The sequence below is a fragment of the Perca flavescens genome, chromosome 14 (genome assembly GCF_004354835.1).
Source record: "Perca flavescens isolate YP-PL-M2 chromosome 14, PFLA_1.0, whole genome shotgun sequence".
Lineage (NCBI taxonomy): Eukaryota > Metazoa > Chordata > Actinopteri > Perciformes > Percidae > Perca > Perca flavescens.
Genome location: NC_041344.1, coordinates 18015730 through 18036872, shown reverse-complemented (window position 1 = coordinate 18036872; position 21143 = coordinate 18015730). Strand labels below are relative to the sequence as shown.

Sequence of the window (21143 nt, the reverse complement as noted above, 5' to 3'; positions counted from 1 at the left end):
TCACTCTAGTCAACAGCTAGCTAGCAAGGCTAACACTGTCACTTTGACACTGAGTAATAATCCTTTCTCACAACCTGCCTAGCTTTTTAGCCAGCTAGGTTGGTAGCATTAACAGCCTTGTTAAGCTAAATAAAGAGAGATGTTACTCGATGTGTGTAAAAAGATCACCATATGAGTCCCATTGAAATAACCGGACATGAAACCTCATTTTTTTTGCAGTCTTAATGAAAATAAATGTCACCAAGCTTGTTAAATATAGAACATTTTATTCCAATTTGAAGTAAATGGTGTTGAAATTCTGAAGTAAAGGTTTTAATATAAACAGGACCTTTGCATTAAATAGAAACATTTTACATGCCTTCATCCAGTGACAATGAAAAGCTTTCTTAAAAAGTTTTTTTGTCATTTTTTTTCATATTTCCCTTGTAAGAAATAGTTCAAGTATAAAAATTCCCAACAGTGTAAAATAGCCCATCTGATGAATATTAAGCAAAAGAAGCACAGCTACTGAAACCTTGACGACAACTATACATTCTAGTGGAGAAAGCAGCATTTTTGCTTGTTTTTTGTGAAATTATTATTTTTACTGTATCCTCTCATCTGAACACAGAAGAGGCAGAGTACAATCTGCATGCAAACAGGCCTGCATTTAAATAAAGTTTCTTCCCTACAAAAGGCATTGAGCTAATATTTCATGTCATGTTCTAAAGAATCGAAAAGATAAAAAATAAAAGTACAGTGCACATAACAGTATCTTAAATAACTCCTACATCGACATTTTTGGTTGAGTATGTTAATAATAATTATTTTAGTTCTATTATTACTAAAACTAATCAATAACTTATATATGCCTTGAGATGAGTACATAATATTATTAATACAGTACCGCCACTAAGTCTCTACTCTCAGAGCGTCAAAATAGTCAACCCCCAAAAATAAATATCTTAAATAGTAGAATTCTCTTTTTTCTGTTTTTTTTTCTCACTTAAATAGCAGTAAAAATCTAGGCACACAGGCCAACATTACGTCAAAGAGTCAAACCCCCGTTCTCTCCCACCCCACCTGGTGATTTTGACAGACATGAGGCAGACCAGTTGTTGGGGTGGCTTTGGTTGAAAGTGTGTGTGTTTGTGAGTGTGTACCTGACACCAGACTACAGCAGCACGGAGGTGGAAGTGCTGACAGCTGCAGGGCTGCATGACTGGGGGGGTGGGGGCTCTGCTGTGGGGCTCTGTTACCCTGTTGAGTTGGGTGTAGGGGTGTGAAGTTGGTTCCCAAATGGGCCTGGCCAGGGATTAAAATGTGACAGCTCAACAAACGAGCACAAGTGATGCGTTCTTTCCAGAGTGATCCGTCTGTGTGGCGCTGGAGCGGCTCTGTCCACCCCCACCAGCAGCTGCTCTCTCCCTCTTTCTTTCTCTTTTTCTTTCTCTCCATCCCAGAGCCAGAGAGAAACACAACTGTGCTGCCTTTGTCTTTGACTGCTATGTGTGCAACTCTGGATGCATGTGTCTGTGTAGGTGAAACATGTGGAAAAGGGACTGATTTAGTGTTTCTCATTGTCTGAAGCCATTTTCAACCTCTTTCCTTTTGTCAGTGCGTTTGTTTTGTTTGCCAAGTCCCCCTTTAGTCCAAGAATCAAGTCAGAGTTGATGACATTTTCAGTTTCTTTTCTTTGTTGTTTTTTTTCTCCTGGTGATTTGTTTGCATAGGTCAAGAGGTCAAGACATAATGTAAAAAAGGGACATTCAGCATCAGGAAGATAAAAAGGTAGTTCTTCAAATATGTGTGACGCGACAAGTTACGACTCCTCGACTTCCCGACAGAGGTCACATAATAATAGCTAACACGTTGGAAACGGTTCCATTTCCCTGATTATCAGAATATTAACTCAAAAACTGCACTTGAAAAGACAAAAAGAACAAGAAGAGCCCCCAATGTGTAATAATAACAATAATAAATATAAATGTTATGAGGGCATCAAATAACTGAAAAAAAAAAAAAAAAGAGAACAGTCTCCTAAACTAACGTTAAAGACAGCAATAGGACTTAAAGGCTTAGTTTAACACCTATACCAACCACAGGGATTAGTTCCTGCTTTTCTTCTCTAGAAATAAGTACTCTACTACAATGATAATAGTAATGATAATAATAATAATAATAATAATAATAATAATAATAATAATAACAACAACAATAATAGTATATCACTTTCCATATTTGTTCTGCGACTTTTTTTCATTTTCTCGTTTTTTGGTTGAAGCACAGCAAGTTGGAAAGTTACTGTAAAAGGTTCCCACCTCACCATCATTATCACTACCACCACCATCATCATCATCATCATCACTACCACCACCATCATCATGGTCATCATCACCTTTTTAAAGCAACTCTGCCTCTAAGTTGCTGACACACCCACCCTTAAGGCCACTCCCTCTTCCTTTTCCTTCGCTGCTCCTTCTGACTAATCAGCTGTGGCCGGGTGCAGGCCTCCTCTCTCTGCATGTCCAGTGGTTGCAGTGGCTGCTATTGCATGCGGTCGGCTTGCAGCTGCTGAGGCTGGTACTGACCAAAGGCTGCTGCTGCAGCGGCGGCTGAGCCTGGGGCAGCTGTGGCTAAAGGCTGCTGGACTGCATAGCCGTAGCCAGCAGTAGCTAAGTAGCCTGCGGCGGCAGGGGATGCAGCGTAGGGATACTGCTCATATGCAGCGGCAGCGTTGGCTGCGGCTGCAGAATACTGCGCGTAGGCAGCTCCGGTGTAGTCGATGTAGGGGGAGGAAGCGGTGGCAGGTGCAGCAGCTGTAGGTTGCACATGAGGGATGACCACACTGGGCTGAACGAAGGCCTGAGGGTACACGTAGTGGGCCGGGATGCTGTGAAACAAACACACATATGACAGGTTAGTTTGATTCACCCAGTCTGAGAGTAATAGCACCCACCCTAAAAACCAAACCCAACTCCATCACACTGCGGTCAAGCGCCCGCCCACCACCCAGCCCCAGTCCAATCCACCAGTCAAGAACACCAAGGAAATGCCTGCTAGTAGGGATTAGAACAATATAGGGTTGCCAAAATAGAAATATTTTTGGGAAAAGAAGACTAGAAGGTAAGCAAAACTTTTAACACCTCTGGGTCACTCACATCTACTGAAAAATCACATATCTATGATTACATTCGGAGGTGGTGATGATGTTATGGTCTTTATGGGCTACAACATGGGAACCGGTCTCATATTTCCTATTTTGGTCAGTTTTGTGGATGTGGAGGCAGAGCTACAGAGAGGCAAGAAGAAAGAAAAAGTTTGGGATCTGAAACCTGCAGCTCGTTTGTCTGTCACATGTGGATTTGGCTCTGTTGCCGTCCCCCTGCCTGCTGGAGGGCGAGTGGGTGGGGAGGGGATGGAGGGGAGGGAGGGGAGGCTTACAGTGCTGGGGGGCGGGGGTGCGGACAGAGGAGATGAGCCCAGGGAAGCATTGTGAAAATGTCACTGCCACTTTGACAGCTGGACAGTTTTCAAAAAGGGACGCTGCTGGCCATTTCCCCCTCTGTGTCGGGACAAAGAGCTGGGGAGGCTGCAGGGGGAGCTGGGACTAGGCTCCGCACCCAGAGGGATGTTTTGATTAAATAAACAATTATGAACAGGGAGCACATTCTGCCCTCCATGACATAGCCTTATCCCCTCCCCCTCCCCCCCAGACTCTATAAGGTCTGGAAACTCTGTCTGACAGCAAGCGTGAGGGGAGTTTTGGAAATTTACACCAATGGTTTAAAGAAGTGAAGTGTCAACTTTTGACTGTAGGTGGAAGCAAGAAGAAAAAAAAAACTTGAAAGCTCTGAATGTGAATTTCAATCCTTGGTGTCCTGAAAAACATCCCTCCCTCCACTTAACTAAAGATAAAAGTAGAGTGAAATTCAATGTCACTTTAATTCAAATGTAATGAGAAGCATCAGTCTTGACAGAAACAATTTGTTGCAGAAAGCTCAAACAACAGCTATGTGACTGTAGGTGAGTTTAAATGAACGTGGCTCAAAACTCTGTTGAGAGAAAATCACGGAAACCAAATATAATCAGTCGAGTCTGCATGAATAAACATCAGGTGGTCACTTTTTTGAGTCTGGATTGGGAAAGAAGAGAGGAGGTGCAGAAAATGTTAAAGGTTGAAAGGCAGGATCTATCGTGGCAACCCTATTGTGAGCACTCCATTATCCAATCCAATCCACATCTCAACTGAAAACAGTGCGCCAGGAGAAAAACAGGGAAAACAAAACAACAGCAAGGCATCAGAGAGGAAGAAATATGTAAAAATAGTCCACCTCGACTAAGCCGATTACAGAACGACAACAAGGGCACAGCACAAGCACTCAACTGAATAGACACACAAAAGAAAAGGGAGGAAATAAACTGAATAAGTGGCAATGTAGTGTAGAGGTTTGGTATGGCTGTCAGTAAAGGCCAAAGGTCAATGTGAAACACAAACACAGGTTAGACCAATTTTTGAAGGCCAGTAACAAAATGTCTTAATTTAAAGGTAAGTGTTTTGTGGCCGGTTAGCTTAGTTGGTAGAGCGGGCGCACATATGCAGAGGTTTATTCCTCGACGCAGAAGGTCCAGGTTTCGAGTCTGACCTGTGACGGTTTTCCTGCATGTCTTCCCTCTCTCTCTCCTTTCACGTCTCAGCTTTCCTATCTAATAAAGGCAGAAATGCCCCAAGAAAAGAAAGATAAGTGTTTTCTCCAAAGTTACTCTAATTGGAAAATCCTCAGAAACAACATTGTGACACTAAAACTCTCCTTTGAAACCTGCGCTAATGAAACTCAGCAGGGTGAGGCAGATTTTAGAGACATCATCTAACCCCAAACAACAATGGCTGTATGGTACTGATTTCAACCTGTTAAATTTAAAAATTGAGTCTTCATAAAGCAATGTTGACTAAAAAGGAAACTCAAAATCTGTTTACAGGTCTTGGGGAGTTTCACTGCATATGTGAAAAAAAAAGTTGTATAAAGCCTTTTGTGGCTCCAAATAGAGCTGTGTGACATATAATAATTCAATGTTGACTGGGGGCTGAAGACTACAAGGGTGCTGGTGTGTCTTTTGATATGAAGCTTAGCAGACCTTGATAGCCTGTTGGAATAAAAAAGACGACATCTCTGGTTCTGCCGCATCAATTATTATACTTAAAAAAAAAACTGTCTATTATGACTCGGCATAAATGACATAATGAAACATCTAATGCCATGGTTCGGCTCGAGTCGACTCAACTCACTTTTGATATCAGATGCTTTTCTTTATTTCGTTTTCCACTGTGGACAGTATCCCCTCAGTGAGGCGGGTTTCTGAGCTGATCGCCATAGGGACACTGCCTAAAACTGCTGTGACATCATCTTTAACGTAACACTCGCTGGATCCTTTCATTTGTCACCAAACAGAGGAACGTCTGCACTTCATCAATTATATGGCGTAGTGTATGTAATGTATGCCATAGTTTTGCAGGCTGCCATTTTTGAATAAAAATGAATAAATAAAAATGTTGCTTATGATGGTAGCTTTGCTATTTAAAAATGGCCGTTTGTGCAGGATGTCCCGTGTCGCACTAGTGACAGTTCTCTCTGACCAGTCCGTGGTCTGCAGTGTTTTAATTTCACCTTCTTGTATCGGCTCAGGTCGCTTGGAACCTCAACCAGGATGGTACCAACAACAGCACCAGGAACCAGGTACTAGCCACAACTTTTGCTCATGGAAGACCAAAAAAGAGCGAGTCGAGTTGAGTTGTACCATGCCATAACATGCAGTGGAAATGTGGCATAACATTCCCCCAAACTTTCAGTTGCACAGTTTTATCAGCAGCTATTGTATATGATTGACTGTAGAGACTGCTTCTCAGACAGAAACTATTTTAACATTTAAAAAAAGGACTTCCAGACAGTGGTATGTACCCATCTCCACTGCTCTCGAAATCAAACACATCAAGCTCAGTGCATTCTTTTGGATTGTACCTTTGCTGTCTCCGATTTCCCACTACTACTGTATCTACGGGATGGTCTGGTAAACTATACAAGTGCACACACACAAGCGCGGGCACACACACACACACACGTGAAGCCATGCTGGTGTGTGTGATGACTTGTTCTGTGTGTGAAGAACAAGTCCTCACACTGTGTGTGTGTGTGTGTGTGTGTGTGTGTGTGTGTGTGTGTGTGTGTCTGTGTGTCTTTACTGGAATGTTCACACAACCCAGTGGTCATTAAAGTTCAAGGCTAAATAAAGGTTCTCTGCCATCGTGTATGCAGTTTGAGGTTGTGAGAGGGTGATTAGCAACAATTAGCTGTTGTGTCATAGCTTCTTACAGTTAAAGTGTTTTAGAGATGTTATCTACCTTTGCATATGGCTGATTTGTGTAGTTTGTAGCAACACAATGTCCTTATGTAATGTGAAGCTCTCCATTTTATGAGCTGTACCTACTTTTATTTGTACGGATGCCGAGAGGTGCTGCTGCTGTCCTCTGATTGGTGAACTCTTCTTGGGTGTATATATTTATTTTTATCATGTATTTTAATCATATATATTTTGATGAGTTTGACTAAGTGTATTTTACCTGATGACGGTGTAAGGATGGAAACTTTGTTACTAAAATGAGTACAAGTGACAAAGTGTTCCTTCCTTTGGTAGCCATTTCTTCCTCTTTTTTTAAAAAGCACTTATTTGGGAATTGTTCCTCATCCAAATCGAGGGCATAGAGGATGTCATTTGCTGTATAGATTGTAAACCCCTTTGAGGCAAGTTTAAGATTTTGGTCTTCCATTGGAGTTGGAACTCAATGAGAAAGTTTAATTTGAATCTATTTGATGAATTTGTCTTGCATCATTAGTCTCACAATTGTGTCCTCGTTCTCCACTTGTCATTCTGTCACTGCACGCTCTCAAAGCTGGACTTGCAGACTGATAAGTGCTTAAACTTGTTTTATACTTAGTCAATACTTTTTTCAGTAATTAACTTCCATAATATTTGTACACAGCAGTTTTACTACAAGCTAATTGTGAAAGACAAACAAATCAGATGGGATGTGCATATAGAAAGGCTGTACGTTAATGTGGCCCTTAAAACATCCATTCTGTCCCTGTTTAAATGGTCCCTGCTCTACTCTTACCAGACCCCCAACACACACACACACACACACACACACACACACACACACACACACACACACACACACACACACACACACACACACACACACACACACACACAACACAGAGCTTCATGCGACTGCAGAGTCAGCATTCGGGGCTTTGTGTGGCACAAAGGGCGCGCTTGTTTTCCTTAACACCACGGGCCCATGTGACGAAAGCTTGCTCCGAGAGAATGAGAGAGAGAGAGAGAGAGAGAAAGAGAGAGAGAAAGAGAAAGAGAGACATCCAGACGTTTGTTTGTCACACTGGAGACTTTGAGACTATGTGAACGGACAAAGACAAACACACGCTGATACAAACACAATAAGAGCACATAGTACCAATGCAACCAGACATGTACACACATACTTACACATATTGCTATGACTTGAGCTCACATAATAACTGTGTCATTCATTCAAAAGACATCCACATTTATGATGGTAAATTGTGCTGCGGGACCACAGGTCTCGCCTATGTGGTAGGACAGTAAGGAAGACAAGAGAGTTGTAATGAATTGACAAAGTGGACCGGCAGTAGTATGGCAAAGAGAGACACTTTCATAGAGAATTTGTTGTGTTAATGTGAGAAACTGCTAGTAACACTAAGAAGATGCTATAAGCACACACAAGCAGTGATGGGTTTTGTTATTTTAGGGAATAATGTGAGGAATGAGAGTAAGGAGCTGATTGGAGGAAATATAAATTCAAAAGTCACACAGAAAATTCACCAGGCACTCCAACAAGACAGCCAGATAACACATGAAACAGCACATCCTGTTAAACAAAACAGGTCAACCACAAACTAAAAGCAATGAAATAATAATAAATACATTTAAAGCTTTGCTTTTCCTTGGAAAAGTTAACACACCCCAAAAATTCAATCAATCCAGTTTTTTTTTTTTTGGTCATTAAAGTAAGAAAGCACACGGTTTAGCTAACAACACCACTTCATAACCGCACACAAAGCTCTAAATTCTATTCAAATAAAATAAAAATAAAAACAGGTCAAAACCCACGTACATGCATCTATAATCACCATTTTGAGAGCTTGTTTGTGTTTGTTTGAGTCTACAGGTAATTCCTTTCTCTGATCTGTGATTACGTTTGGAGAACTATTCCACAAACCAGCACAGTTAGCTTAACTGAGAGCGAGCCTGTCGGACCAGAGAAAGATAGATAACATTGAGTCAGGCTGGAAGTTTCCATCATTGTCCACTCAGCACACACACATACGAATATGTACACACATGTTTTACAAACAGGCAAACATAGGAAAGGCAGTTTGACTGGCTGCTTGGTGGACAGGGATAAAGGAAAAAGCTACATTTAACCTATTGTCCACCTCTAATTATCAGCCATCAATTATGTTTGGGGAGAAAAAAAGGAAAAAGTATTTTAAAAAAACAGATTGATAGTATCAATTATCACATATTGAACTGAGAAAAGATCAAATTAAAACATGTTATTTAGCCTCTACATAAGCAATGTGTACATCCAAACATTCCTCTTAAATACAAGTAGACTCATCAATACTTACCCATAAGGCCTTTGGATGAACGCAGGATGAATTTGGGGAACACCAAAGGTAAAACCTGCAGAACAGAAGACATAATGTAAAAAAGTAAATCTGTAAGAGCTGATAGCATTCAAAATGACATTTAACTAAATGTGTATGTAATAGAAGGGATTATTCAGGACCAAAGTGACCCTTAAACTCATCATTTGTTTGGTGATGTACCGTATGTTGAATCATTTATTGTATTGACCAAGTAAAAAGTCCAAAAAAAAAAAAACAGTGAATCTGTACACCATTTATTTCTTCACTGATAGGCTAAATAAAATGAGTATATATAACCTTATAACCTCCTAACGTGTGCTTACATTGACCACAGCTACCTTAAAAAACGAACAAACAAACCCTGAGGTGAAACTCAGGATGGATTGACTTGAATTTCTTGTTTACTGGTTTGCCAAAAAACACCTCCTAATTTAGTGATTCCAAGCAAACACTTTTGTATGTTGATAAAACATGCTCTGTGGTTTATTCATCTTGAAAATCTGCTCTTTAAACAAACCATATATGCACATGTATTCATGTGACTTGTTTAAAGGAACTTAAAATGTGTTTTTGTATTCTATTGACCCTCATTTGGCTGTTTCTACCTGGCTGCATCACCCGAGGCTTGGCCCCCAGGTAGGCCAGGTTGACGTTGGCCTTCCTGCCGTCAATGATTGGGTTTGGGTCCTTACAGGCCCGGTCTGCAGCCGAGCGGTCCGCCATCGTCACCTGACAGAGGAGTCAAAAACACAGAGCATTGACAGCCCGTATAGTTATGTGTAAATACTCAAGCCTCATAAATTGATGGGAGAGTGCATGTGAACATAATTTGGTATACAAGTGTATGTGCATGTTAATCCTCTTTCTGTGTGTACCTCTGCGCGTGTGGCCATCATTAACAGCAACAAGTATTTGGCAGCACACACACATCCATCACCCTCATGTGGATGTGTTGAAACTATCAGCAGTAAATGGGAGCCAGCAAGAGATGACTGACTGAACATGGCTCCCTTATCACTCCCATTACAGACTTTATTGCTCTGCTTGGAACTTCACTATTTTGCCCTCTTTTAACAACTTGTATACCTCACTGACCTGGCTGAAAGCATTTTCCAGGAGAAAATAAAGAAAATAAGGATGAACAATGCATCACTATTGTGATGATACAACAATAAAGAAAGGATTTATGTAAAAATTGAGTTAATACATCTCAGTTTTACAGAGAAACGTTTAATGCAAAGATATTTGTGCCGTCCAAGGGCGACTATGCAACTTTTAAAACATCCTCATCCCAACATACAGTAGGCCTATGTGCCAAAGTTACATAATAAAAATATAAGCATAATATTAATTAATCTCTTAAGAGACCAAATACAGATTTGGTGTCCCTCTTCAGACAGCCCGGTAACATGTATATTATATGTATATGTGTATGTATATTAGGCATTTGTTATAGGCCTACATCAATAAACAAGAGACAGGATTTTTTGAAACACAGTCAGAGTGGCATTGAGCTGCTGGTCGCATTATATATCTGCGTCTGAAATGCGTTTTGTCTGTCAGGTTTTATGACAAGTGGGAGTAAAATATTTGAGCTGTAAACAGCTTTGAGATGATGAAACCAGTGTACCAGAGTCAGAAATCATCATCGTGAGGTTTATCCTCAGCCCACCAGAGCTGTCAGTGTGAGGGCAGCTGGCTATAAAACGTGCCCGGGCGCATACCGAAGCGCAACAAGTCGGTGGGTGCAATATTTAACAGAAGCCAATGACGAATTTAATAAGGGCCTTTTTATGAAAACATAAACACCCCATGACTGCAGATAAGTTAACGTTAGTCATGATGTTGTGACAGACAGCAACAGCCACGCACTTGTCTTTACAGAGACGCGTCGTTGCAGGGCTTTTCATGCATGCGTAAAAGTTAGAGGTAAATTGAGTGTAAAACTGATAGAATTGTTAATAAGCGATACTTACGAATCCATAACCCCTAGACTTGCCGGTCTGTCTGTCGGTAATGACTACCGCTTCTTCGATCTCACCAAACACCTCAAAATATTTCCTGAGACTTGAATCCGTGGTGTGGTAGGGGAGACCCCCGACAAAAATCTTCGTATAGGTCGTGTCCTTTTGCGTGGTGTGCATCGTTAGTGCAAAATACAATAAATAGCAACAATAAAAAAAAAAGAATAGTGCAATGTCTCCTTATCAGTAATTCTTTGGATGAAGAGAAGGAACGAGAGATAAGCTGGCTCTGTAACTTTTTCAGAAGAGAAAACACAATGAAAACTTGACAAAAAGTAAGCCTGGAGGTAGATTTATCTTCCGACACTTAAGAGGAGAGTTATATGGAGCGGATTGTCCCACAGAGACCATCAGGTGTTTCCAGCTCTTCTTGGTAACTCTGCTGTCTAACTAAATAGGTTTGGGACCCATTCCTAAAAGCGCTGCTCCTAACTCCACCCAGCTTTCAGTCCATCTGTGCCCGCCCACCAGCGCGCACAAACAGCTGGGAAACCAGCACAAAGTGAAACACTGGAGCTCCTTCACACACACAAAAAAAAGATGACAGAGCTTTGCCGGGTTTCTGTGCCCATGCACTCATAAGGCATATTGTGGATTTAGCCCTGATTTTGAAAGTGTAGTGAAACTTATGGATTTCCCTGTTTTGTATAACCCTTATTGTCTTTAAAATATGGTTATCACATTTCAATAATTACATTAGGTTGAGAACTAACTTCAAACGTATCCAATGCGTTGTGCGTCATATAATTGAGCACAGCTATTATAATGGGTAAGGATCAAGTCAGAGATCGATTCAATCAGGAGTCTCTGAACATCAATGATTAATACAACTTGCGAAGCTTGGCCCTTCTCCGCACTGGGCTGACTGCTGGATGGATCATTTGATAATTCACCCCCAGTAATGTGAGAGGGAAATAGGCTGCTTGTTCAGTCATTCATCGCGACTCTGCTTCTGTGAGCGCGCTGCTCCTGCACATAATATCCCGTCTAACCATGTAACACGGTGAGTTGACACATTTGCGCACGGGACCATCACTGTATGTCATATTTGTTGTGGGAAAAAAAAAAGGATGCTTAGTGTCAAATCTTGTCATGCCAATTAAAAAGGTCACTTGACTGAAGTCCATTCATAAAGTCAGACACTAGTGTTTGTCTTTACAGGGTCGCCCAACGATTGGCAAATTAATTATCCAAATTTGTAGGCTGATAATAAAAGCCTCAACCAATATTTCTATTCTTAAAGAAAAAACTACGACTGTCACATCTGAATATGAATTGCCAATGCAGGACTCCACATCCCAAAAGTAATGCAACCTGATAGAGCGTCTATCTGCGGTGTCTCTGTTCACTCACTATTTTATTCATGCGGGCATACGCGCTTTAAAGTCCGAGTGGAGTCGTGAAAAAAAGGGGACCAGTATAGAGTTTCCTAGGCTCAACAATGGGGATCCGGTCAGGTTGCGTCCAATTGTTGTTTTCTGTTCATGTGCAGCATGCTGACTAGTCTGAATCCTCTTATGCTGTACCTTTACAATAGCAGGCTGTGGGCCCATTACAATTTTTAATTATACTATATTTCCAATAACCTTTAAAAAAATACTCCGCATTACACATGTACAGTGAATGTATGTCAGCAACAGTCACCAGAAACATACTTTATATTCTTAGTTTTTTTAAATTTTATTTTAACCAACACAAAGGCTGCTCGTTATCTATTTGGCTACAGCACACAGCTGTAAGGCAGAGACACGCTAAAGGTCAAAGGTCACTGGGACAGATGAATACCCACAGCTCAGTCACACCGTGGTCACCCCTCAACCTCTCCAAAAAAGTTATCTAAAAGTTCAAATGTTCTACAGTAAATGAGATAATTTCAAAAGTTTTAGATTTACGCATTCATAAACAACACAAAGGGAACACTTTAATGATTGATAAATAATTCACCTTACACATATTTACTCCACATGTTGCCAAAACCTCCTCCTGAGAACTTATCTTATAGATGGGGTGCACTGACTTTAGGGAGCTGCAATTTCAACCCACTGAAACAGCGCCATCTTATGTCCGACAGAACAAGTACACCCTTCACATGCAAAATAAGACTCAACAATATCATATTTTACAATTAAATGTAAAACTAAAATCTCATTTAAAGTAATTTTGTATGTTGGCAAGAAGTCTTGGTCATATGTATTAAAGCTTTCACTGAGGTTAATTATATTGCTTTGGAAAGAAAACCCTCATATTCCTTTATGCTTATACAATAGTATTACAACACTTTATGGGCCAATGCACTTCCCTGCAGTAGAAGTAGTACTTTTTCACTAAAGTACAAACAATTCACATCCACATTCCATCCAATTCCATCATGTAGGCCCAACCATAGCTTAATTACATCTGTTAATTTCTTCTAATACAACATATACTGTATACATATATTTTTAAGTTTCAACCTTTCGACTGTGCAAACGTTTTTGGCTCCCTCCTCTCTTTTATCTCTCTTAGCACTGATTCATGGCTCATTTTATTTAAAATATCTGCTCTTTGTCCTCTGCATGTTGAAAGCTAGAGTCACTCTCCAGCTCCCCAGAGGCTGTAAGGAGCTTGTCCTCCTTGAGCTGCTCCTCCTGGGTCAACTCCTCCTCCTCTTCCCCATCACCATCCTCACTCCCCCTCTCTGAACCTTCCTCTCTGTTATCTCCCCTATCTTCTCCCTGCACTCTCCTCCCTTCTCCCTTGTCTGCTCTACCCATTTTTTCTTTGACATCCCCTCCAGCCTCTCTCACCCACTCCCCGCCTTCGGCTGCCTCACGTTGGATCTGGCTGTGAGGCAGTGGATCGAGGTGGTCCGGGGTGAGCAGTGACTGTAGCGGCTCCACAGGGCCGAGAGCTGCATCCTCGTCCTCTGTGCTGGAGGTGGGAGCAGGGCCCCGAACACGGGCTGTCTTGGTCCTCAAACGCATCCTGAGCTCGTCTTCCCTTAACTGAGAGAGAGAGAGAGAGAGAGAGAGAGAGGAGGGAGTAGATCTGTGTGTGTGTGTGTGTGTGTGTGTGTGTGTGTGTGTACATGATGACATACAGTACCTTGCGTCTCTCCTCAGCAAGTCTTATCTTCTCCTCAATCTCTTCTTTGCTAGGTAAACTTTCCACTTTCTTGCCGTTTAGGGACTTCAGTCTGGCAGGAGGCCTTCGCCTGACGCCCTCCCCGTCATCCAGCTGACACACACACACACACACACAGACAATCCAAATATTAAGTGAAGTGAAGCTTTTAAGACCATGAAAAAAAACTTTGTATAATATCACAGTATTGTTATTGTGTTCTCCAGTTCTACCCAAGTCAAATTCAGCCTGTAGGGGGATGGCCAATAAGTGGTGTGCTAGCATGTTTCACCCGTTTGACCAGTGTGCACCAGGTACCCACCATGATGCTGTAGGCCTCTCCGGCCCCGCTGCCCCTCTGTCTTGTCTGTCCCACAAGTATGATGCCTTGGTTCAGCAGTTCCTCCAGGATGTCACTGGACCTTGGGCGCTCCTGCAGTGTGCTCTCCTGCTGCAGCAAGCCTGGCACATAGGGAGAATAAAAACACTGTTGTGTGCACTGTTTTTTCTCTATGACACAGTGTGTTTCATTCAGCTCACTCACCATCTTGTGTAATTCTGTCCGCATCGCTTTCTCTGACCCACTCCGATGTTATAGGGGGGAGTTTTCTGGGCACCGCTCCAGGTAACACATGGATGTCTCTCTTCTCCATCACCACCCCGCTGTCTGTGGTGCCCTTTGACATAGCAGAGTCTCCACGGCCATCAACTTTACTCCCTGTCTCATCCTGACATCACAGCGACACAGTATGAATGCATGATGAATACATTGTATCCCCTGACCCCATTCTGCATAGTATCCCAGACATGGCGTTGTTATGGTGGCATCTGGGTGTTGACACATTGTCATGAACACAGTAGCTCAGGAACAATAATGATACACAGCAGGTAATACCTACGAATGACATAATCTCAGAATTTGAAACCAATTTAGTTTACAGTGTAACCTCTGACCTGTATGTGATGCAATTGATAATAACTATCCGACAGAATCTGTCTTTAAAATTAGCTCCACCTGGACCAGCTACAGTATTAAAATGCTTCCATGTCATCGATCAATAATCGATCATTATAGGACTCAGAAATTGGCTGCATCATGAGCTACTTCTGATACTTTTAAGTAGGCTACATTTTGCTTACAGTTATATACATGTAAATGTATGTAACATTTTTTCAATTAATGTGCAAATTCAGAGGTTATCCCCAAATATGTTAATAATGAATGGATAACATTAAAGTACTAATATGAACGGTTTAAGAGGTTTAAGGGGTGGAGACCTCAAACCGTAACGTTACAAGTAGCTATTACAAAAAGGCATACCTTAATATTATTGCAATGCATGTATTAATCTATTAAGTATCCCCTAAAACATCTCACTTAGCTTATATCAATATTATTGGAATTAGGTAACGTTAAAGCACATATTCATAGTGTCTGCATGTACATTTTTCTGATATTACTCGTAATAAAGTATTTTTACACTGTAATATTGCTACTTTTACTTTGGAAAAGAACCTGAATACTTCTTCCACAATTGACACCAACGTTTTTTCGTTTTTTTTTTAAACATTGTCACATGCTGTATTAACGTTACCAAAATGGTGACTCATAAGACACAGAAACGTGCCAGTACCGTAAAGCCACCTAACAATATTTACTCTGTAGGACCACAACATTGAATGGCACACAGCTTTCGGCGTAACACCTGTAGCAGCTCTTCGCTATAACGTTACTTCACATTTCTTGTATGCCGTTAAGACACCAATTTGAACTCCTCTCCACAGTTTGAACTAGCTAGCTGACGCTAAGTTAACCGAAAGTTGCTGGTTGTTGTTGTTTGAGACGGAGCCTACCTTGTCTCCCTTGAACTCTGCCGGTCTCAACGGTTGGACCGCTGTGGAGTTGCCGCATCCCATATTCACCTCAAAGGAACGATGTGAAATAGGTCCATAAAATCATAAATGTCAGGCTTAATCACACCTCGGTGTGCTTTTTCTCTGTGTTTTGACCCGTGTAGCCTTGCATTCCTTCACACTTTAGACAGTCTCCATGGTCCCGGTGCGTTGCTAAGGGCGGTTGCTACAATAAATCTGACCCGGTTAAAGAGGTGACACCCAGGAACAAGCCGTGGGTGTCAGGAGTCAGGGCACTACAAAACACCGTCTTCACACCTCTGTTACTGCTGATCCAAATGTGTTACTGACACTGGTGGCGTCCAGACTGTATCCAGGATTTTTAGAAATACTGTCTGAAGTCCAAGACCCCCAACCATTCAGCCCCCCCACGCCCAAACACCACCAAAAGATCTACACTGTCTACATGTTATTTCAGTTTTCTCTTCCATTTAATGGTCTGTAGATTTTATTTTCCAACATAATGCTTATTCAAAGCATTTTACACTGCCAAGGCTGGGAATGAAGTGATTGATGATGGTGAAATTCTGAATAATATATCCACTTTTAACCCAGCCATTTCCTGAAATTATTCAAATTGAAACATTTTGACTCAAAAACTACTGGACCTGCCCAGAGTGATAGAGAAAGACATGGCTCTGGACCTGCCCACATCTATTGTTGTACACTGGTTTGTAGTAACATGATTTAAAAAAAAAAAATCCTAAATAAATTAGTTAATTTCTCGCATCCTCTAATAATCCCTATTTTATTTGATTTGATTTCTGCGTCAAATTCACCACTGTCTTCTTGTTTGGGAATATGCACCAAAAGCACAATATTACCTGAAATCATAGGGGCCTTGAGACAAGCCAATGTAATTTTGCTTAAAAGATATTTTATTGCATTTTGCATCACCACATGAAAAGACCACAGGGGTGCAGTAGAGCACTAATGTACTATTCCAGGCTTTAGGAGTGAGCTCTGTTTTTGCCCGTGCAGAGCCTGGGCCTGTTGGCGAGGACCACAATGGTTTCAAGCCCAGGGAGAAAACTCTGGTGCAGGTTCTGGCACTTCCGCTCCACCTCCAGGGCATAAGCATTTTTGGCCAGGTTGTCCTCCAGAATCATCAGACGCCTGCGTGTGAGCTCCAGGTCCTGCCTACAAACAAGGTTATTGTAAAAAATGTATACAGTTTGGTCTCATTAGAAAGGGAAACATTGTGAATGGACTGGACAGACTTACTGAGAGCGCTTCAGTATTGGGCGAAGTCCAGCTGCCATCTTTGTCAGGTCATGTTTCTCCAGCGTGAGGCTGAAGTAGGGCTGAAGGAGGAGGAACAGAAAAAGAGGGTTAAAGCCATCGTATATGCCAACAACTGAGAATTGATATGCAATTTGAGGCTTTCTGTGCTTCTGACTGCAAATATATCTTATAACTGTAACTGCTTGGCGAGACACTCACCTGGTCCAGGCAGAGCTCATGTCTGGGTCTCTGGTTGAGGATGTCCAGGCGGTGGGTAACCTGATGCAGCTTGGAATCATAGTTCCTGAGCTGACCCACCACTTTCTCTATGTCCTTTGTCAAATCAGAAAACTCATCCCTTGTCTGGAGATTATAGAAAGCCACAGAAAAATTTGTGAAAATCACAAAAAGTCAAGTCCAATTGGTCTGTGGATGGTAGATATAGTGAATTGTGACTACAATCCAGTAGACTGACCCGCTGCCTCTCCCAGATCAGCGTATCCTGGATCTTGCTCAGCTCATTGACCTTCTTTCTCAGGGCATCATTTGTGCTGCCGCGCTGGCACTCCTGGGCATTTTTTAGCTATAATAGGCACACATATCAGCAAGGTTATGACAGAAAATCATGAATAGTGAAGAATGGACTAAAGTCTTTGTCTAAAGTTTGAGGTATGGTCAGTGTTGTTTTACATTGACCAGGTTAAAACGCAGGTTTCCCCTGAAGGAAGACGAGTCCTTAATCAGGTTATCAGCCATCAGCCATAGGTCCTTGCAGTGGGACAGCCACTTGTCATAGCTCACATAGTTAGGCTTGTATTGACCGGCAGGGAGCCGGGAGCATGGAGTGTTGAGGTTATAGGTGATGCATTTGGTGGTGAGCTTAATGGCTTCACTCTTGTCCTGAAAATCTGCCAGCAGCTGAGTCTGGATCTGCTTCAGAGAGCTGCGGGGAGGGGGCATTAGGAAATAAGATGAGACACAACAGAAGCAGATCTGGGATCATGTTAAAGAGTGTCACTATTTTAACACTGGTAAAAGCTGCATAAATATGCAGAGTGAATGCTGAGGCCTTGAAATAAATGAAGATATTTGTAGATAAAAAAAAATAAACTGGATTTCAGCTCAGTTTTAAGGTGTTTCTAAAACGTTAAAGTTAACATGATGCAGTGATAGAGCTCAGGAGAATGCTTTAAATTAAGGGGTAGCAGTAAGTGGCATAACATTCAAAATGCTGAAACAGAAATACATCTCAGAAATAACTCCAAATCTGTCTGCCGGACCTTAGTTTGTGGATCAGGAAGCAGATCTGCTTCTGGAGCAGTTCTCTGATCTCATTGGTCAGCTGCTCTTCCTTCTTCAGCTCAATGAGGACGCGGTCCTGCCTGTGGACTGCTGAGCTCAAACTGTTAATGATGGCCACACAGTCGCTCATGAGACGACTGTACAGCTGCTTCTCCTGGAGACAGCACTCAGCGGTGTCTTTCATCTGAACACAAAAGCAATGTTGAAAATAAGATGGCTATTTTTGAATTTAAGAGGAAATTGTAGTTAACGACCTTTTCCTCTTTTGCATTCAGATAAATAATGTAAAGTAATACAATGGATGTGTATGCCTTCAAGGTAGAATGCACTTATTTGAAGTCACTTTGGATAAAAGCGTCAGCATAATCAAATTTAACGTAAAGTAATGTATGTGTGTACCTGCTCCAAAGCAGAGATTTCCCAATCCACTTGCCCGATGCTCCCAGATATCTGGGCCTGCCACTGGCTGACCTCCGTATGCCGAGAGCTGAGATGCCTCGTGGTGCTACGAGTGGCAGATGGGATCTGGGGGGGGGAGGGGAGAGAGACATTACACACATATATTCACTTAGAAATCAGAGGCAAATGTAATTCAAACTGCACAAATAATTTCTTCTTTTAGATGCATCATACTTCTGGGACTGCAAAGTATTTAATGACTTTTTCTGGTCATAAATCAGATTACTAACTATAAAAATATGGCCGGAGGATCAGAAAATGTTCATTACCCGTGAAATATCTTCAGCCAGGGTACAGATGCTTTCCGAGCCAAGCTTCAGCACCTTGTTGCTGCCAAGCTGTGGGTTGCAGCTTAGCAGGCTTTTGTTGGTGGACAGGACAGGCAGAGTGAACCGGACATCCGACCTCAGCTGGTCCTCTCTCAGCGAACGACGTTGCCTAACAGTGTGACAAAACGCTTAAAATGTAACGAAACCGATCCCAATTTTTTTCCTCTGATTCTGTCAGATGTATTCAGCGTTTGACTAAATGCTGAGTAGGACTACATGACAGTATTTTGAAACTGAACAGATATACTTACCACATTGTTGTGGTTTTTGAATTAATGAAATGTAAAAAGTAAAAACTCGACTGAACAAAGTTTGTTGCAGTAATACGTGCTCTCACTTCAAGTTATGGAGCAAAAGTGAAGTCTGTTTCAGAAAGTGACCAAATATTTGGAATGTGTTCATTGTGACATCAGCACCTAGAATACCGACAACAAGTAGCTCATTTGCATAAAAAGGAACATGGAACCTCATGCATTCTCTATGGATACACAACTATTTATATATAGATACCTCTTTTTAGAAGACATTAAACCCCTTAAACAGTAAATACCAACGTTACAACCTAACATCAACAAAGATCATTTTATTTGACATACATATATCATATCCCAGAAATAGTTTTTTTCATTTTTGATGACCGTTTGATATGCAATAAAAGCCCCCGATCAGAAATGAACCAAGCATGAAGCAGTTATGGTGTATGCGTTTAACCCCAAATCCAAAAAGAGGCCATATGATATAGTCTGCGCCAAACGCTGATAGTCCCTTGACCATGTTTTGCTTTTGCCAGTGGCAGACATTTAGGTAAAAATACTCCTCTCAGGGGTGCTTGGGTAGCTTAACTGGTTGAACGTGCGCCCCATATACAAAGCCTCAGTCCTTACCACAGCGGCTGTGGGTTTGATTCCGCAGTCCTTTGCTGCATGTAATTTTTCTCCCTTTTCCAGTCTTAAGGTCGGTCAATAAATGCCCCAAAAAATATCTTAAAAAATATAAATCTTCTCAGTATAACAATACACAGTTTAATAACCACCTCTCTAAAACAGTTCACACAAAAAAACGTGTGTGTATATATATATATATATATATAAAAAATACTCATGACAGGATTTATTGCCAAACTGTTAGACTACATTAGTTTTAAGCTACGTGTACCGAAATAAATAAAATTGATAAAAACAAATCTTTTGTTACATTTTCATTCATTTCAATAATTAAATTTTCAACTTCACTGCTTTATGTACACACTAAAGCATAATCAGAAATGAATCACAGTTAAAATAGATCAGCTGATATTTGGTTAATAAAGACTTCATTTTGATAAGGATCTATTTAATTAGGTTGTATACGTGTCAATAAATATTAACCTCTGTAAGAGGTTAATATTAGCCATCTGTTGAGATCTAAAAATCAGACAATACCGTCGGTCCTGTAACGTTATGAAAAGATCAACAGCTGAAGACAGGCATTCTTTTTTATAGTTTTATTTATGGTAATTACCCATGGTTTTAATTTTATCACTCATCCAGTAATAATCATGGCTTTAAAATTAAACTGACTTCCTTATCATCCAAAGTCACCCTCGTCCATTTAAACACGCAATAGAAAAATATATACTTAATACTTTGTACAATACTGGTTTTGGTCCAAACAAAAGTGGATCAGAAAAGCCAATATACCTTTAGTCATCAAAGGCTCTCCAATTTGCATTTAAGCTCCTTTTAAATGGATTCGGGCAACTTTGAATATAGGAATTTACATAAATTCTAAAGACATAAATGCTGAATGCAGAGTTGGTAACACAAAAAAGTCAACTTCACTGATAAAAAAAAACATCACTATTTACAGGTTTTTATAATAATATTGAAAGGCCAATTAAGAGAGAGAGAGAAAGAAAGAGGGAGAGGCAGAGAGAGGTAAAGGGAGAGTATAAGGACTCAGGATGGAGCGAGAGAGAGACAAGACGGCACAAAAAGCAGAGTAGTGGAGCGAACCAGAGAGGTCAAAGAATCAAGCAAGTAACAGAGTTCTGAAACTATGCATTTACAAAGTCCGAAAAG

The 21143-nt window shown here is 41.1% G+C and overlaps 3 protein-coding genes across 5 annotated transcripts; all 3 read right to left on the bottom strand.

The window, feature by feature from the left end:
• Positions 1 to 249: 249 nt before the first annotated feature.
• rbm24a (RNA binding motif protein 24a) lies at positions 250 to 11150 on the bottom strand. The gene is made up of 4 exons (XM_028597587.1): positions 10706 to 11150; positions 9335 to 9458; positions 8709 to 8763; positions 250 to 2872 (listed from the first exon to the last, which is right to left on the bottom strand). The coding sequence occupies exons 1-4, from the start codon at positions 10871 to 10873 to the stop codon at positions 2527 to 2529; spliced, it is 693 nt and encodes a 230-aa protein (XP_028453388.1). The 5' UTR covers positions 10874 to 11150; the 3' UTR covers positions 250 to 2526.
• Positions 11151 to 12652: 1502 nt separating this feature from the next.
• stmnd1 (stathmin domain containing 1) lies at positions 12653 to 16022 on the bottom strand. The gene is made up of 5 exons (XM_028598096.1): positions 15710 to 16022; positions 14400 to 14583; positions 14178 to 14317; positions 13838 to 13969; positions 12653 to 13737 (listed from the first exon to the last, which is right to left on the bottom strand). Exons 1-5 carry the CDS (start codon positions 15770 to 15772, stop codon positions 13282 to 13284), a joined length of 975 nt encoding a protein of 324 aa, XP_028453897.1. The 5' UTR covers positions 15773 to 16022; the 3' UTR covers positions 12653 to 13281.
• A 604-nt stretch (positions 16023 to 16626) lies between these two features.
• Positions 16627 to 19463, bottom strand: LOC114568415 (tektin-B1). Of its 3 annotated transcripts, none has more exons than XM_028598028.1 (9): positions 19335 to 19463; positions 19024 to 19192; positions 18695 to 18820; positions 18274 to 18479; positions 17684 to 17936; positions 17469 to 17576; positions 17213 to 17356; positions 16994 to 17073; positions 16627 to 16909 (listed from the first exon to the last, which is right to left on the bottom strand). In XM_028598028.1, exons 1-9 carry the CDS (start codon positions 19337 to 19339, stop codon positions 16720 to 16722), a joined length of 1281 nt encoding a protein of 426 aa, XP_028453829.1. In that variant the 5' UTR covers positions 19340 to 19463; the 3' UTR covers positions 16627 to 16719. The 3 variants fall into 3 exon arrangements, with proteins under 3 accessions (XP_028453829.1, XP_028453830.1, XP_028453831.1); XM_028598029.1 differs by having other exon boundaries at positions 17690 to 17936; XM_028598030.1 differs by having other exon boundaries at positions 17795 to 17936.
• Between the last annotated feature and the right edge of the window lie 1680 nt (positions 19464 to 21143).

What these genes read in the sequence shown, in the direction of transcription:
- rbm24a (XM_028597587.1), bottom strand. Translation starts at nt 10,873, where the DNA reads ATGCACACCACGCAAAAGGACACGACCTATACGAAGATTTTTGTCGGG. An exon ending in AGTCTAGGGGTTATGGATTC is followed by an intron (nt 9,459 to 10,705) that starts GTAAGTATCGCT and finishes CTCCTCTGTCAG; the next exon opens with GTGACGATGGCGGACCGCTC. An exon ending in TTCATCCAAAGGCCTTATGG is followed by an intron (nt 2,873 to 8,708) that starts GTAAGTATTGAT and finishes TTTGTTTCACAG; the next exon opens with CATCCCGGCCCACTACGTGT.
- stmnd1 (XM_028598096.1), bottom strand. Translation starts at nt 15,772, where the DNA reads ATGGGATGCGGCAACTCCACAGCGGTCCAACCGTTGAGACCGGCAGAG. An exon ending in CAGAGTTCAAGGGAGACAAG is followed by an intron (nt 14,584 to 15,709) that starts GTAGGCTCCGTC and finishes CTGTGATGTCAG; the next exon opens with GATGAGACAGGGAGTAAAGT. An exon ending in GAGAGGCCTACAGCATCATG is followed by an intron (nt 13,970 to 14,177) that starts GTGGGTACCTGG and finishes TGTGTGTGTCAG; the next exon opens with CTGGATGACGGGGAGGGCGT.
- LOC114568415 (XM_028598028.1), bottom strand. An exon ending in AAATCTCTGCTTTGGAGCAG is followed by an intron (nt 18,480 to 18,694) that starts GTACACACATAC and finishes TTTTGTGTTCAG; the next exon opens with ATGAAAGACACCGCTGAGTG. An exon ending in ATGAGCTCTGCCTGGACCAG is followed by an intron (nt 17,074 to 17,212) that starts GTGAGTGTCTCG and finishes CTCCTCCTTCAG; the next exon opens with CCCTACTTCAGCCTCACGCT.